Below are 18,109 nucleotides of genomic sequence, written 5' to 3'. Positions count from 1 at the left end.
GTGTGTGTGTTGGAGGAGAGAACACATCCATTTCTCTATGCCTTCCATCAGCCTTCCTTAGAGCCTCTCCCGTCAGTCCTGTTATCTGAACATCAGATCACAGCTTTTTGGCCTTGGCTTCTACTCTTGGAAGTTCTGATGGGAAAGGCTTTTGTTGGCTTGCAGTTCCTGGCGCAAGATCTGTGCAGTTCATGAGTTGTGTTATGGGGGACTGGAAGTTGTCCTTTAGGAGGGAACGAGGGCCTCTCTAGGCTCCTTTTGTGGTGGCCCCCTTCTGGGAAGCAACTAGTTAATGTTTTTCTTTACTCTAGGCTGGCCCATCCTTGTAGATGGGGGTCATGGTTAGCAGGAGCACCAGTGACCAGGGAATAGTTGGCAATAGCACTGTGTTCTGTTACCTCTGCTAGTGGTAGTACAGCCTGATGGAGTCAGGCTGTGTGGAAGGAGGCCAGGTTTGTCTGCAGACCCCTTTCATGCTGCCCTTCCTGCTTATTGGCAAGAGGTTGAATGGCTCCTTTTTCTCCAATGATTTCTTTTCTCTTTTCCTCCCAGTGCTCCTGTTAGTGGGAGAGAAGGAATAAAGTACCAGTCCGAGGCCTTCTCAGGTCCCCACTTCAGTTTAGCAAGAAGCATTCAGTATTTTCTTGTAATTTTTCTTAAACCAAAACTGTAACTATCCCAAACCTGGGCTACAAACCGGACTTTTGTAAGGAAAAGAGCACTATTAACAGAGACTCAGTTATCTAAACATAAGTTTTCATCAAAAAATAACAAACTAGGATAACACAATAGGGATGTAAAAGCAGCAGAGAATCCTGTGGCACCTTATAGACTAACAGACGTTTTGGATCATGAGCTTTCGTGGGTGAATACCCACTTCGTCAGATGAACCCACGAAAGCTCATGATCCAAAACGTCTGTTAGTCTCTAAGGTGCCACAGGTTTCTCTGCTGCTTTTACAGATTCAGACTAACATGGCTACCCCTCTGATACTTGACAGTAGGGATGGTATCCCTAGCCTCTGTTTGTCAGAAGAGAATGAGCGACAGGGGATGAATCACTTGATTACCCGTTCTGTTCATTTCCTCTGGAGCATCTGGCATTGGCCACTGTTGGAAGACAGGATAATGGTCTAGATGGACCTGTGGTCTGACCAATTATGGGCATTCTTATGGTCTTATAAAAAGGAAAGGAAAATAATTCTTGTAAGCCTCTTATGCAAGATAATGGCAATCGCACACAAAACAGGCAAACGGACTTTGTCATGTACAATCCACATACAATAAATACTCCTTTAGGAGACAAAATCCAGAAGTGGCCCATTAGATGTTCAGAGTCCTCAACACTCACTTTTAAATTAATAACACCTAGTGCTTATATAGCACCTTTGATCTATAAATCTCAAAGCGCTTTAAAAAGATCAGTATTATCCCCATTTTATATATGGGGAAACTGAGGTACAGGGAAAGTGAAGTGACCTGCCCATGGTCACTCAGCAGATCAATGGCAGAGCCAGGCATAGAACCCTGTCTCCTAAATTCCAGTCTGGTGCATTATACACTAAGCCATACTGCCTCCCTTCCAACAATGACATCACACCAGTGCCATCCATGCCTGACTCCATCAATATCTGTATTGCCTAAATTCCTAATTGTATTAACTTTATTACAACAAACTCTCAATAGGTAATCAGTATTTGAACTTTGTTTATATGTTTGTTATATAAAAAGCAGATTGTGTAAAAATATCAGTCTGAGACTTGAATATTTAATTTTCTACTGAGAAATGCTTTCTTTCTGCCAGGTGAGAGGTGTTAACTTTGAAGCAGTTTTAAGGGTGGAAGAAGATGAAGCAGACTCCAAAAGAAATATTTCAAAAAGAGAAGTGGAAGATGACCTGGGTCTTAGCATGCTTATTGATTCCCAAAACAATCAGTATATACTTACCAAACCCAGGGATTCAACCATCCCTCGTGCTGATCACCATTTCATAAAGGTAAATTGTTATACATTTATTTAGAGTATTGTCTGTCGTGATCTAGTAAATGGAAAAGTTCTCAAATTCCACCCTTCTTCCCTTATCGAAAACTTAGTGTTGTGCTTAACTTGATCTTCCTGAAGATAAGGAAAAGAATGTATTTTACATGTTTCCAGAACACTATTATCAGCCCGTAACTTTTTAAAATCAAATCTTTTAAACATCTTTAAAACATTTTCTTCAGACAAGGCAAAAACCCTAGTCTTCTTTCAGCCCTTTGTACTATACATACTAAGACTGTAGTTTAAAATCAAAATTTTCTGCAATCTGATACCACCAGTCTGGAAAACTTATATCAGTTATTCTCATCATGTGAGTTTCTAGCAGAACCGTCACTCAACATGCACCAGATGTTTTGGTGTAAAGGATTCTTGATCTTGCCCTGTCTCTCCCAAACACACACTTCTTGTGTTTCCTCCCTCATAGTGAGTCATTTCCCTTTCATCAGGACTGTGAACCATTGCCTAAAAGGGTCTTAGAGCATCCTCTTGTTCCAGGACCCTCAATATTCAGATCAGTTGGCAGTTCCAATTAATCTGTGGTGGTGGTGCAGAATCTTTTGCAAGAAGTACGAAACTGTGTTCTGTCTGTTCACTTTCTGGTAGGAGATATAACACTTCCTTTGTTTTTTCTCTAGCTAAATTATTAGAAGAAAGAAATAGGCAAAGAAAGATGCGAACGTTATCTGATTTAGAGCTTGTAGTATGAAAGCCTGGGACTGCCTCCTTTTTGGCATGTGAGAGGGGAGTCCTGAATAGAATTAGAGATGCAAACCTGTAGTCTTTTCAATACTTTTTCCAGACCAACTCTTAATGTATCTACTGAGACATTTTTGGCCATGTTTTTGCCACATTTTTGGCCAGTTTTGAGATCAGTTGTGTGAAGACTTGCTGCATGAACCCCCGCCATTCTCTCCTGTAAGGGACTAATTCCAGACTGATGAATCCAGAAATTGCAGAAATTACAATGTTTATATGTAAATGATGTTTCTGTATTTTGGATACACCAGTTTGGAAGGTCTCTCATTAGTATCGCAGATATTAATTCTTTGATATACATGGTTCATTAGTATTCTTGTTGTTCTCTTTGAATGTTTTTGCTACAGTTGGTTTGTTTTTCATTTTGGAATATGAGCTACTTCTGACGATACTTTTTATTATTATGGATTTAGCTCTTCCTTTAATATTTCCTTGTATTTCTCTCTTACGGAAGCTTCACTTGGGAAGGTCAAGAGAGACACGGCAGGATTAAAAATCTTCAGAGCCAAAACTTTTGGCATATCACTGACAGATCTGTGTCAGATCTTTCTTTCTGACTCATGTGCTGAGTGCAGCTTTCCAGAGTTGTGTGTCTAATATACAGAAACATCAAATACAGGTTAAAAAAATTACTTTTTTGATCATCTTAGTTGCAAAAACAGGGTCTATTAAATTTACAAAACACAACTCTGTTCCTCAGTTTCTTAATCTGTAAGTGGTGGTGGTGGTGATGCTTACTATATAAGAGTTTTGAGGCTCAGTTCATTCTTTATCTGTAACATGTTTTGAACTCTGTGGATGGATGATATTGTATAAATTTATTTTTACATTGCCACTAAACTTTAAGGTTGGGAATAGCCATTAATTTCACCACAACTTCCTCATGACTTCTATATTAATATATTACTCAATTTTATACACTAGGATATTGTGACCATAGGAATGTTATCTTTGCCATGTGGCTGGCTGTGCACAATGATAGGATTGCCAACCATGTTTGGGTACATCATTTGTGGAGTACTCTTGGGACCATCAGGATTAAACAGCATTAAGGTAAGAGAGTGAGACTCTTGTATTTTTTTTTTTTTTTTTTACATCTGCCTTCATTTTTAGGGTTGCTTTAATAATTTGTTTAAGTTTTACAGTATTGCCAACTTCCATTGCTCAAAAATCATGAGAGAGGCCCCAGAAAATCATAGGATTTTCAAGAGACTCGTATTCTTTTTATTTGCCTTCTGATTTCAGATCCTTTAGCATTCATTCATGTTTTTAAGTTTTCTCCATCCCCAGGAAGGATAGAAACTTACTTTTTTTAAATAAAAGAAAGGGAATTTTCGCTAGGCTAAGTACACTGAGAAATTGTTTCCCTGTGGAGTTGGACTAAAACCCTACTTTTCAGTATTATAGTTGCTCCTACTCAGGAGCTCTCCTGTGATCTATGCAGTATTGTTGTAGCCATGTTGGTCCCCAGATATTAGAAAGACAAGGTGGATGAAGTAATATCTTTTATTAGACCAACTTCTGTTGGTGAGAGAGACAAGCTTTTGAGCTTACATAGAGCTCTTCTTCAAGTCTTCTCCTGTGATCTGTCATGTTTCTCCTGAGTAAGATAGCGTCAAATAATTCTTAGGTTAGTGAATTTTATTTATTTATGCTATCACCTCTGAGTTTGAGAAGGATGTGGCCTGTAGGAGGAAGGGAGAGGCAGGCCAGATTTTAGTCTAGGGAGGCAGAGAGAACATCTCTCAGTTCCCCATAATCAGTGATGGTGTTTTATCTTGTTTTTCTATCTACCTCTCTTGCTCTGAATCTTCTAACTGTTGAGAAGTACTAAGTGGTGATGGTGTTGCTACGGGAAGACTGGCATCTGCCTTCTCCACTTTGCTGTCACGGTGTCATTTTCTCCTTGCAATGAAAGGCAAAGAGGTGGCAGAGTGATCACAGAGATACAACCACAGCACTTCTGAATAGCAGAGAGAACACCACCAACTTGAGTCTATCGGAATGAACTATAGGCAGAGAAAATATTCAGCACCGCAAAGCAATATAGTAGCTAGGCAGAGGCTCCCTCCCTTATGAAGACATCAGAGATATGTGTGTCCTGAGGTGTGATTTAGGACTGCCTTTGGCTTCATGTACATTTAGCTCAGGAGACATCAATCTATATTCAATAAGTGCAATTAATAGGCATTTATTTACAAATTTACCAAGTTCAGCCCTTTTAGAATCTCTAATTTAAATTTAAATCTGTCAGAATTATTGCCAAAAAACACCTTACATTTATTTTCCAAAAATACAAGAGAAATAGACAAGAATTTCACACAGTGTTTATGTGAACAGGAGTTCTAGGCCTGTTTCCCCTGCTATAAAATGGGAAATTAGTTGAGTAAAAATTGATCTATGGAACTGTAATCAAAAGATCTCAAAGTGCTTTACAAACACTGAAGAAGTATTTAATGCAAACCACATGAGGACTGTTATGAATTCCTTTTTGTAGACAAACTACATTGAACATTTTTAGAATTCAAAACTTTACAGATGCAAATAAACTTACAGGTGGTATTTTCGAAAGTACTTGGCATTGGTTTAACTCTGCTCCCATTGATTTCAGTGACCATTTGCATTTTCAGAGCACAGTGTGTCCACTAAATAATGGTACTGGTCTCTTCACCTTTAAATTAATTTTATTGCAATTAATCATGCACTTGTCATGTTCTAACAATTATATTAGTGCTTTTATTTATAATCACTGTCAAATACTGAAGGCTGATAATGTTACAGGTGGGATTTTCAGCAATGCTCAGCATTGGCTTCTGCAAACTTGAGTGCTTTGAAATCTTGCTATGCAGAAAGCAAAGACACAGAATAAAATTTTTAAAAAAATTTATTTTGTATACAGACTCAGCATAAGATTTATCACTAACTGTCTAGTTATCTCCCTCTTGCTTCATCTGTCACAGGTAATCTGTAAACTGTGAGGACAAGCAGGGGAGGGAGTTTAGGGACCATTGTAGCAATAGCAGGAAACAGAAGATTGTTTTACGTCCCACCAAACTATCGATAAAATAATGTGTTGGAGGAACAACAAACTTGTCTTAAACTCCAGTTTTCATTTTCTTTCATGCATTCCTATAAGAATACAAACAAAAATGACAAAAATCATTTCAGCCAATCATTCAGCAAAAGTCCACTTGCAGATTAAGCATGCAAAACTTCAGTTTCCAAGAGCGATTTTTTGCCCAATACGTGAGGGATTGAAAATTGGAGACAGGTAAGTAATTGAGTCTGTAATATTTTTTTAAAAAGTCTATATACTTACAGTAGACACGTGCTTAAAAATTTGACTGTTTAGTGATAAAGATGTTCTAGAACCGATCAGGGGTCCACAGTAATTTTCATAGTGTGCAACACATGATAATAGAGATGTTGTCTTGCAGAATACCACCTATGTGCGATTGCGCAGGCCATCACCCCTGTTGTTCCCAGTCACATAACATGCCAATATCACTTTTCAAAGTAATTGCTGTCATTGCTGCAAGGAAGTATTTATGTATTTTTAGCTGTTTAATGTGAAATGTTCAATCACTTGTGAAAAAAACCCAATACCTACTTTTGCTCTTCATTTAATCTCTTCCTACCATCTGTTCTATTCTTCTCTCCTCTTGCTGCACATACGTCTCTGCCACCTGGTCCCCTTGTTTTGGCCTGCACCTGCTTCTCTGCTGGTTGGTTTCCTTCTCCTCTGGAAATGTTCTCCAGCTGCTTCATTATTTTTTTTCTATTCCTCGGGGCATTTGTCTCCTAATGGTGATTGGTGGCTCCAGTTCCTGAAGACAGCTCTTGTTCCCTTTTCACCACTCTTTATGTAGCAACAGCCCCTAAAAAGAGGCAGGTAGGCAGGTTCCTTCTTGTTTGTAAGTCATCGTTGTAAAAGAGAGCCTGACCACCTTCAGAAATAGTTGTGAACAAAGAGAGCCAGCACCATCTGACTACCACTAAGAGTTCCAAAGACCACAATTTGGGTACTGCCGATCTAAAATATAATGTAGATGTGATTATATTATATTATAGTAAGCAGACTAGTACACTGAACATTTTATGTTCTTATTTTGCAGTCTATTGTACAAGTGGAAACATTAGGAGAGTTTGGTGTGTTCTTCACTCTGTTTCTAGTTGGTCTGGAGTTTTCCCCTGAAAGGCTAAGAAAGGTATTTGTGTATAAAACTTTTGCATGTCAGGATTTGATTGGTGATGTTGAAGTTATCAGTTATATTTTAGCATTTAAAAGCCTGTCTACAATATATCTTAATGTAGTTTGACCATGATTTTTAAAAGTAAGAAAAATATCTCTGGTTCTTTCTTCACATACTGGGAGTGGAGGAGAAAGGAATGCAGAAAATGTTATCCTACTGCCTATTTTAATATCCATCTTGATTTTCACAGAACAGTTCATGATTTCTAGGAAATTAAGACACACATTTACTGCAGGGCAACCCAACTGTATTATATTGTGATGTTGAATCCAGTTGTAGAGGTGCAGACATCACAATGTTGTGAAGCAGACATGTGTCCTGTAAAGCATAGTTAATGTATTAAATGTCACATGATGGATTTACAACATAAAGTGTACTGGATGAAATGTGTTGTTAGAGCCTGTTGGCCCTTGATTAGACATGTACCATAGTATAACCTAATTTATATATTGAGACAGTCAGACTTCAGCAAAAAGAAAAGTTGACTTCTTAATGTAGAGAGTCAGGAACTGCAGCTGGTTTTATGATATAAGGTTAAGATACATTAATTTACTGAATTAATTGATTGAAAATATACTGTTGCAAAATTATGAAAACTAGCACAATAATACAAATAACAGTAATAGCTAAAAAGACACACTTTGCATGGCTTATGTTTGTTTTTAGATTGATGGTTGAAAGTCAGTGAGATCACATAAAAGGTGATCTATTTTATTGATATGTGGACAATGATAGGGGTATCTCAGTTTAATTATACACATTATAGACACTCATAAATTACAGATGTTAAAGATGAAGGCCTTTTAAACTGTATGCTAGTCCATACCTTGCCATTGCTGGACTGAGTTGTACCTGCAACAATATATTTTCTAGTGTTTTGTCCTGTCTAGTTTTAAATCATTTTGGGGGATGGGGTTTCTCTTAAAAACTGTTCCATAGCATGGTAGCTCTCATATTTGGGAGGTTTTTCCTGATATTTAATTTTTTTTTCCTTTTCTTTATTTTATCCCATTACTCCTAGCATCATGCTAAATTATTCCTCTGCCTACATGGTGGTTGTATAGTTCAATTTGTCGTCAATTACCATATCAAGCCATCTGTCCCTTTAATTATTTTCATTTCTGTTCTCTGAACTCCCTCCAGTTTGTCTAATACATCTAATAAGGTACTCAGCACTGGACATAGTCTACCAGGTGCTGTCTCAGCAGAGCTGTGTAGTGAGGGGCTATTACTTCTATGGTATAACTCTGCAGCCCAAAATCACATGGCTCTCTTTTACTACTCACGTTGAAAACCAATGTAGCATTCATCAATGAGAGAATAACCCTCAGGTTGTACAATACAAATCTAACTGTGTGTTATTCTCAAGGTGTGGAAGATATCTTTGCAAGGACCCTGTTACATGACGCTTCTGATGATTGCTTTTGGCTTACTATGGGGACATTTACTACAGATTAGACCAACACAGTGTGTCTTCATTTCTACTTGTTTATCCTTATCCAGCACACCCTTAGTATCCAGATTCCTTGTAGGGAGTGCTCGAGGAGATAAAGAAGGTAGGTGCAATTTAGATACGGATTGTCCCAATGACAGTACTGATTAAAAATATCTGTAATAAATTCTCTAAATGGTTGAGCATCATACTAGTGACATGAGAGAAAATAGAAAAAAGAGCATTGCCATTATTATGTAATGTACTAATTGATGGGAAGCCTAGAATATTATTTTGATAATACACCTCTACCGCGAAATAACGCGGCCCAACATAACATGTATTCGGATATAGTGCTCAGTAAAGCAGCACTATGGGGGGTCGGGGCTGCACACTCTGATGGATCAAAGCGAGTTCGATATAACCTGGTTTCACCAATAACGCAATAAGATTTTTTTGGTGCCCGAGGAGGGTGTTATATTGGAGTAGAAGTGTACCAAGCATTGGTGCTTGCTTGTTTTTGTGTGGTTTGCACAGGCCCACTTCCTCTAAAATATAAGAATCTTAATAGATAATAGCATCATGTATTTATAAGGAGTCATGTTCTCTTATGTGACATCCCTCTGTAATGGAGTCCCACATTGATTTTAACCCTTTCCGCCACAGGTGATTTTCATGTGTATGCTAAATTGCCAGATTAAGACTGCTACAACGAATCTGCCATGAGGGCAGAAAGGCCTGACCCAGTAACTTGCACCTTCTTTCTGCAGTCTGAGGCCTGCTAATATACTCTTTACCCCAAATACTTTTAGCTTCATATAGGTGGATGTGCTACACGAATGTTAAGACAGCACTCTCAGTGAATAGTTTTTGGTCAAATAAATATCTAAGAAAATTATGAATGGAAATTACAGGGCTCGGAGTCTGAAAGTTTTCCTTAAATTATGCACTTATTCTGCATTTTTTAGTTTTTTTCCTGTTTAGAAGAAATGCACTCCCATTCCTACATACTTCACGTAGTGTAATTCTACTTTGTGACTGTAAAAATGCCAGTGTGTGAATTCCATGTTTAATTATTTCCATTAATTATTTGCTCAGTTTACAAGTGAAAAAATTCTTTTTGGTTTTGTTTTCAAACTGCCTGCCCTACAAGTCAACCTGGATTCTCTGAGTCAAAATTTGTTGTTTACTTCTCATTTATCATTACTAAGGCTACATTTATGTCACGGAAGCTGTGACTTCCAGAGACCTCCATGACATTTTCTGCTTCAGCTCCTGGGTCTGTGGGACTGGAGCTGGCAGCCAGTGGGGCCCCAGCCAGGTTCCAGCGACAGACGACAGCCTCCTCAGTTTCAGCAACTGGGGACAGTCTTGTGGGGGGTTGGGAGAGAGAACCATGCAGCTCCTAGCCACCACGGTGGCAGGGAAACTACAGAGCTGCATCAGCAAAACTCACAGACAGGTCACGGCTTCCATGAATTTTTGTTTATTGCCCATGACCTGTCCATGACTTTTACTAAGAATAACCATGACAAAATCTTAGCCTTAATCATTACCGGTAATAAAGGTTCTTCAAGTCAAATGATTACTCCTGGGAGAATTCTACGCCATTCTGTGTCCTCGGAATTCATGTTCCCCCATTTTTTTTTAATTTCTTTTTTTAAATTTTTTTTTGTGTCCTGGCAAATACCTAACAAGGAAGCAAAGGGAAGCTGCAAGAGTGGTCACGTACCCGTCCCCAGCAGTACAGGCACATCACTTCACTGCTGGCTGCTTCGGGTACCTGAAATAAATCACCACGGGGGGTGGGGGAGGGGAGTGGCAGGGCTGGGGATGCCCCAGCCAATAGCTCCTACCCTGTAGCTGGCTCAGCTGCTAGTCCTGTCTAGGCTGGGAGCAGGGGAGGATGGGACTTCCTCTTCCTTGCAAGGAGCAGCTGGGGCTGGGTCAGACTCACCCCCAGAAACCTTCCCGGGCTGCAGGAAGCTCTGTACACACACTCCGCTTCCTGCCCCCATCTCTCTTCAGTCATAGGGAGAAGGGTCACTATATGGGGAGTTGTTCCCCCATCTGCTCAACTCCTATGGATCCAGACCCCCTGCCAAGCCTCACCTCTCTGCACCCAGAACCCCTGTACTGAGCCCTCCACCTGAATCCCCCATGCCAAGCGTCACTTCCGGCATTCAGAGCCCCCTTGCACCCATACCCTCACCCTTGGACCCAGGCCACCTCCTGCTGAGCTCCCCACACTTGAACCCCTATCCTGATGAACCCCATCTCCCTGCACCTGGACTACCCCAATGAGTCCCACGCACCTGGACCCTCCCCCTCAAACCTGACATACCCAGACCTCTCCTTCTGATCCCCAACCAACTTCACCTTGACCCCTGGAGAGTCCCATTAAACCCTGAACAAGCCTGGACACCAAACTGAGCTGCTCCCATTCACGCTAAGCCCTCCACACATGGATTTTGCCAGGCTGAGCCTGCCTGCCACACCTGTGCACCTTGCGCAGCAGGGCAAAGCCCCTGGAATGTTTCTGGGGCAGGCCCAAACCTTGCGCTGTGTCAAGATCAGGTGCAGCCTCACTGCTGAGTCTATGTTCTGGGGCTGGGGGGAAGAGTTGCAGGGTGATCTCCCACCTCCATGCAGCCAGCGGCCTGTGCTCCCCCCTGCCATTTTGGAGCCTCCATATTTATTTATTGACAAATAAAATTTGCAGAATTTTAAAATATTGTGTGCAGAATTTTTAATTTTTCGGTGCAGAACCTCACTAACAACTGTGCAACCTGTTGTGCTGCTTTGAGTGCTTGCACATGTCCATTCCAATATAGGTGTGTGCATGTCCTGAGCGCAGTTGCCAGAGTTTTTTCCCATTAGTATCCGTTGGGTTGGCTTGAGTTCCCTCTGGTGCTGCGGGCTCTTAGCACCTGTATAAAGGGCCCTACTGACATCACTCCCCCCAGTTCTTCTTAGGAAGGAAGAAATACCGCAGATTTTTACTGACACTGAGGAAATGATGGAGGCTCCTTGACTGTCATAGCCTCTTTGTTATCCTCCCCAGACAAGGCAGTGGGGGCAGCAGGGATATCCCTACCACAAAGCATTCCAGGATTTGTTAAAGTGGGAAACCTCAAACTTGGGAATACAAGCAGAGGTGGTCAAGGAGACAATAATCATCTCTTAGATATTTTTGTGGCGGGCCCCTCTAGAGTGGCTTTACCACTTAATGAGGCCCTTATGGACCCAGTCAGGGCACTGTGACAAACCCCTACCTCCCTCTGTCCCTCCTACAGTGAAACATACAGAACATAAATATTTTGTGCCAGCTAAAGGGTACATGTTCCTTTCTTTGCACCCTCCCCCAGGGTCCCTGGTTGTGGTGGCTGCCACCTAAAGGGATTGACAGGGTGAAGCACAGTCCATGTCCAAAGTGAAAGACCTAAAGAAATTGGACCTTTTTGTTCAGAAGGCCTACTCCACGGGCTTCTAGAGCTAGCATAGCAAACCAGCAAGCCTTGCTAGGCTGCTATGATTTTAATATGTGGGAGTCCATGCTAAAATTTAAGAACTTGCTCCCACAGGCATCTAGGCAAGAATTCTCATACTTAGTCAAGGAAGGGAAGATTCCATAGCCAGATCAATGGCGACAGCTGTAACCATGCACAGGAGCTCGTGGTTGCAGTCCTCAGGGTTTCTGCATGAGGTGCAACAAATCCTTCAAGACCTCCCCTTTGAAGGGTCATGCTCTTTTCAGAGCAAATGGATGCTAAACTAGATGGCCTTAAAGACTCTAAAGTGACCTTGAAATCTTTGATCTGTACCATGTCCTCAAAGCTGAAAAGAGAGAAAGAAGGAAGGAAAAGGAAAGAACTTTCTCCCAGCAGGCAGCTGACCTACCAGGAAATGTTTGTACCTACTGTGGGTGGATCTGTGATTCTAAGATAGGGCTCCTGAATCATCTCAGGACCCATATGTATATCTGTGGTAGAGAATCAAGGGATCACCAATGATGATATCCCAGCTGTATCCAGAAAGCACTACATGCCCCAACAGACTGGCCTCTACTTTGCCCAGCCAGCAAGGCAGGATCAACAGAGGAGGAAGAGCAGGAGGTTCAGACGAAGGCCCCCTCCACCAACCTCCTCAGCAGGACCAATACAGATTGGCCCCAAACACTTGGGGACCTTGAAGCATTCATTTTGGTGAGATGCTCAAGGTCAGCATTACAATCCCCTCAACACTGGATCCAGTTGCCTCTTTGTTTTCCAATCCATTCTTGTGCTGCTTCGATGCCTAGACCCACATTACCTCAGATCATTGGGTTCTAAGCACAGTAGAAATGGGATACACCATCCAGTTTTTGTCTACCCCAACTTCCCTCCCCCTTTCCCTATCTATCCTCAGGGACCCTTCCCATGAGCAACTGTTGGAACAAGAAGTCCAATCCCTCCTTTCGGTGGGAGCCATGGAAGAGTTTCTGTTCTACCTAAGAAGAAAGGTGTTCTATTCCTGTTACTTTCTAATCCTGAAAGCCAAAGGTGGTTTCAGACCAATCCTAGACCTGCATCGTCTCAACTGCTATCTCAAGAACTTAAAGTTCCACATGGTCTCCTTGGCTTTCATCATTCCCTTTCTGGATCCAAGGGATTGGTATGCCGCCCTTGATCTCAAGGACACATACTTCCACAGACGATTCCTAAGATTTGTCGTGAACCAAGTTCATTACCAGTTTGCGGTTCTTCCATTTGGCCTGTCCATCACCCTATGGGTCTTCACCAAATGTATGGCAGTGGTGCCAGCTTTTCTCAGAAAAAAGGGAGTTCATGTATTCCCTTATCTCGACAACTGGCTGGTCAGAGGCTTGTCCAGAGCTCAGGTGAATCTGACATCAATCTCATCCAATCGACCTTCCAACCACTAGGCCTATTGGTAAACGACCAGAAATCCAACCTTATTCCTGTCCAAAGGATAGAGTTCATCGGTACAGTTCTCAACTCCATGCAGGCAAGGGCTCTTCTTCCGGATGATCACTTTTGTTCAATTACAGTCCTTATAAGATCACTCGAGGCTTATCTGATCACGACTGCATGAAAGAGTTTGAGTCTTCTGGGCCACATGGCTTCATGCACATATGTAGCGCAACACATGAGGCTACATCTCTGATCTGTGGTTGGCTGCAGTATACTCTCCCTCACATCATCACCTGGACATGGTGCTCTCTGTTCCCACTGAGGTCCTTGATTCACTGACATAGTGGCTGAAACTTTGCATGTTATGTGCGGGGGTACCCTTTTTGCTGCCTCACCTGTCAATATCTCTAGTATCTGATGTATCAGCCCGCAACTGGGGAGCCCACCTAGGGTCCCTCAGGACTCAGGGTCTCTGGTCTCAAGAAGAGCTTTCCCTCCATATCGATGTCAGGGAGCTCCAGGAGATCCACCTAGCCTGTCAGGTGGGCCTACCCCACATTACAAACAAGATCATTTTGATTCTCACAGACAACATGATGGCCATGTTATACATCAACAAACAGGGCAGAGCGCACCCTTCCCCCTTGTGTCAAGAAGCAAGCCGGCTGTGGGGGCTCTGCATCGCACTCTCAATCAGTTTAGAAGCATCCTACCTTCCAGGAATGCAGAACCAGTTGGCAGATCACCTCAGCAGGTCTTTCTCTTCTCACCACAAGTGGTCCCTCCAACCGGACATCACAAGGGACATCTTCCAACCATGGGGAACTCCCCTTATAGATCTGTTTGCTATCTGCAACAACAAGAAATGCCATCAGTTCTGCTCCCTGGGAGGCCACAGTCCAGGGTCTCTCACAAACAGGTTCCTGTTACCATGGATAAATCACCTGTTTTATGCATTCCCTCCTACCTCACTGATTCTGAAGGTTCTGATGAAGATCAAGCGGGACTGAGCGCAGGTCATTCTCCTAAACCTAGCATGGCACTGGCAACGTTGGTTCATCTCCCTCTGAGGCCTTTCGGTGGAGACCCTGCTACTGCTTCCACTTCACCCAGATCTGATCTCTCAAGAGCACAGTTGCCTGCTCAATCTGAACCTAAGCTCTCTTCATCTGATGGCCTGGAAATTCTATGGCTGAATCCTGAGGAGCAAGCTTGCTCGGAGCAGGTCCATAGAGTCCTACTGAGCTGTAGAAAACCCTCCACCAGAGCCACCTACCTTGCTGTTCTCCAGCTGTTCTTCCCAACAGGGAATTCCACCTACGCAGCCCTCTCTGCAGCTCATTTTGGAGTACCTTCTGCTGCTGAAACAAGGTCTGTCCTTCTCTTGAGTTCAAGGTTCACCTAGCAGTCATTTCAGCCTTTTATCCCAAGGTCAACAACCAGTCCATTTTTTTTCCACTCAAGATGGTTATCCATTTTTCTCAAAGGCCTGGAGATGGTATGCCCCTAGGTTAGAAAACCCATTCCTCCCTGAGATCTAAACCTTGTCTTGTTGAAACTCATGGTCCACCATTTGAGCCGGTAGCAACCTGCTTGTTGTTGTACCTCTCCTGGAAAGTGGTTGTCTTAGTGGCCATCACTTTGGCCAGAACGGTTTCAGAAATCTGAGCCCTTGTATTGGAATCCCCATACACAATCTTCATGGATACGTTTCAGCTGCATCCACACCTGTCATTCCTCCCAAAGGTGGTTTTGCAATTCCCCTGCAGTCAAGCAATCTTCCTACCAGTATTCTACTCTAAATGGCATGTGAACAGAGAGGAACAGCGCGTACAGTCCTTGGATGTTAGATGGCCTCTGGCTTTCTACGTACAAAGAACCAAACTATTCCACAGATCAACTCAGCTGCTCACAGCAATAGCAGAGAGAATGAAGGGTCTTCCCATTTCTGCCCAGATAATTTCAGCCTGGATTTTTCATGCATCCAGGCATCTCACCCCCAGCTAATCTGATTCCTCATTTCACAAGATCACAGGCCTCCTCGCTGCCTTCCGAGCACAAGACATCTACAGAGTAGCAACCTGGTTGTCAGTGCGCATGTTCTCAATGAATTTTGTCATCACTCATCAGGCTCGAGATGATGCCAACTTCAGGCGCGCAGTCTTGCAGTCAGTCTGTCCTAGAACTCCAAGCCCACTTCCCGTACAACTGCTTATGAGTTACCCACATTGGAATGGACACTTGAAAGCACTCAAAGAAAAAAAGTTACTAACCTTTCTGTAACTGTTCTTCAAGGTATGTTGCACATGTCCATTCCAAAACCCACTCTCCTACCCCTCTGTCGGAGTCAGTCAATAAGAAGAAATTGAGGTGGAGCAGGGTTGGCAGGGTCCTTTTACTGGCGCTATGAGTGTACAGCACTAGAGGGTGCTGGAGCCAACCTGACGTATACCAGTAGGGGGAAAAATTCCAGCAACTGTGCTCAGGGCATGCATATGCCTACATTAGAATGGACACGTGCAACACGTGGAAGAACAACAGTTTACAGAAAGGTTAGTAATTGTTATTTATCAATGGGTTTGCGTAGCTGTAACTTAACAAATAATTCTGGTACAGAAGAAGTAATAGAATACAGCTCAATCTCTTAGCTGTATTGGCTCCACAGTGCTAACAGGACTGAAAAGCAACCTTATTTTTATCACTAAAGAAGCAGGTATGATTCTGAATGCACATATGGAATAGATATGGAAAGTCAGAAGAGTTTTCAGAGGAGAAATGTACCTTATGTAACAGCTCCTTATTTTCCCAGTGATTCCCAAATTTTTGCCTCATAAGCTTTTTGCCCACCTCCTTTCTTCTTCCCTAAAGGTTGCAGGGGTCAGCAAGCTTTCGGAAGTGGTGTGCCGAGTCTTCATTTATTCACTCTAATTTAAAGTTTTGCGTGCCAGTAACACATTTTAACGTTTTTAGAAGGTCTCTTTCTATCAGTCTATAATATATAACTAAACTATTGTTGTATGCAAAGTAAATAAGGTTTTTAAAATGTTTAAGAAGCTTCATGTAAAATTAAATTAAAATGCAGAACCCCCCTAGGCCGGTGGCCAGGACCCAGGCAGTGTGAGTGCCATCAGCTCACTTGCCGCCTTTGGCACATGTGCCATAGGTTGCCTGTCCCTGGTCTATTGTAATTAAGAAAGAAACTGCACATCTCCTTAATGGACACTGACTTAGGTTTATTCACACCTCATTGCATGAAACTTAAATAATATTTTATGCATGCTATGTCTATTCATCAGGCTTCTGTGTCTATCATTCTATAGCAGGGGTATCAAACTCAATTTGCTTTACGGCCAGTGCCAGTCCTCAAATCCTCCCAGCGGGCCAATAATGTCACTGAAGGTGATGTTCAGAAAAGAAAATGTTTTATTTTGAATTTCTTAAAAGTAATAAAGCTGTCATACAACTTTCTACAATTCTTCACCTGCCAGAGAGTTTTTAGTGTGAAGCAACGTTTCCGTTCTGTCAGTTTGTTGATGTTTGGCCTCAGTGACTGAGCAGTTGAAACCTTCAGGATTGCAGCAAGGTGTGCATCAGATAGTTGTGTTCAGTATTATGACTTGTTTATATTCATTGTGGGGGGGAAAAGTGATGCTACCTCCATGGGTGATTCTGCCAGGCAACTAATGATGCTGTCTCTATGGCTGACTTTGCCTGGCAACTAATGATGATATCTCTGTCCCTCTCCCCCAGCCAATGGAAGCTACGGGGGTGGCACCTACAGCAGACATTGTCTGCAGCGTGTCTGCCTGTGTCTCTCCTCCCATCTCGCCTCTGAGGGCTGCAGATACAGTAACATAGCTAGCGGCGTGCAAGGGAAGCGTCCGCTTCCCCCGAGCACATTTTGCAAAAGCACCTTTCCACGCAGCCAGCACTGGGCTCCAGACTTGAAATCCGGCACTGGGTTTTGTATGCGGCCGCCGGCTGGCTCTGGGCTTCACACCACCGTCCCCCATCCCCGGTCCTGCTAGCTTGCTCCAGGGCTGCAGGCAGCTGCCTGGCTCTCCGAGGAGGAGGAGACTCTAAGCCAGGATGGGCTCTGCCGGGAAGGGAAGGGGCGGCAGCCCAGCCCTCCAAGTGCGGGGGGGGGGCCTGAGGTCATGGTGGGACAGGGTGAGGGGCACTGTGCTCAGCGACTCCGGGTTGGTGTGTCCCTCCTAGCTGACCCGGCAGCGTGTCTGGTCCCTGCCACGGCCAGGGGCCAGTGCCAGGCCTCTCTGCTGGTGCTCGCTGACTCGGAGATCGCTCCGGCAGCCCAGGTGGGAGACTCCATTTCTTTCCCGCTGCGTTGGCCTTTCCTCGGCTGCTGGGACGGCGGCGGCGGCGCCCGTAGCGAATGGTGGCCTCAGAGCAGGGCCCTGTGGATAGAGGCGAAAAGGGACTCTGAGGGGGAAATGCCTGTGGACGCTGCTCAGCGCTTTGCTGTGCTCATGACACGTGCAGGGAAGCTTCAGGGAGCCCCAGTGATGTAATACACCTCCGTGATGCTGACCCTTCACACGTATCCGTGTTGTGTGTGAGTGTGAATCTGGGGACAGCTCACTATAACTGCATGCGTGCTGCAGCTCTCGGGGAGCAGGGTAAGGTGAAGGTCACTAAATCAGTACAGATTTTGTTTTCTTGTTGTATGGATATTTGAGTCTATAACATTATAGGTCC

General features: G+C 43.2%; 1 protein-coding gene across 3 annotated transcripts in view; it reads left to right on the top strand.

The window, feature by feature from the left end:
- TMCO3 (transmembrane and coiled-coil domains 3) overlaps positions 1 to 18,109 on the top strand; it is a 67,623-nt gene that overhangs the window by 31,900 nt on the left and 17,614 nt on the right. For all 3 annotated transcript variants that reach the window (XM_032777828.2, XM_075061429.1, XM_032777830.2), the window contains exons 4-7: positions 1,804 to 1,995; positions 3,720 to 3,848; positions 6,911 to 7,003; positions 8,418 to 8,604. In XM_032777828.2, the coding sequence (XP_032633719.1) occupies positions 1,804 to 1,995; positions 3,720 to 3,848; positions 6,911 to 7,003; positions 8,418 to 8,604 (601 nt within the window). The remainder of the gene's footprint in view (positions 1 to 1,803; positions 1,996 to 3,719; positions 3,849 to 6,910; positions 7,004 to 8,417; positions 8,605 to 18,109) is intronic.

This window comes from Chelonoidis abingdonii, chromosome 1 (genome assembly GCF_003597395.2).
Source record: "Chelonoidis abingdonii isolate Lonesome George chromosome 1, CheloAbing_2.0, whole genome shotgun sequence".
Classification (NCBI taxonomy): Eukaryota; Metazoa; Chordata; order Testudines; family Testudinidae; genus Chelonoidis; species Chelonoidis abingdonii.
This window is presented reverse-complemented; position numbering and strand designations above follow the sequence as displayed.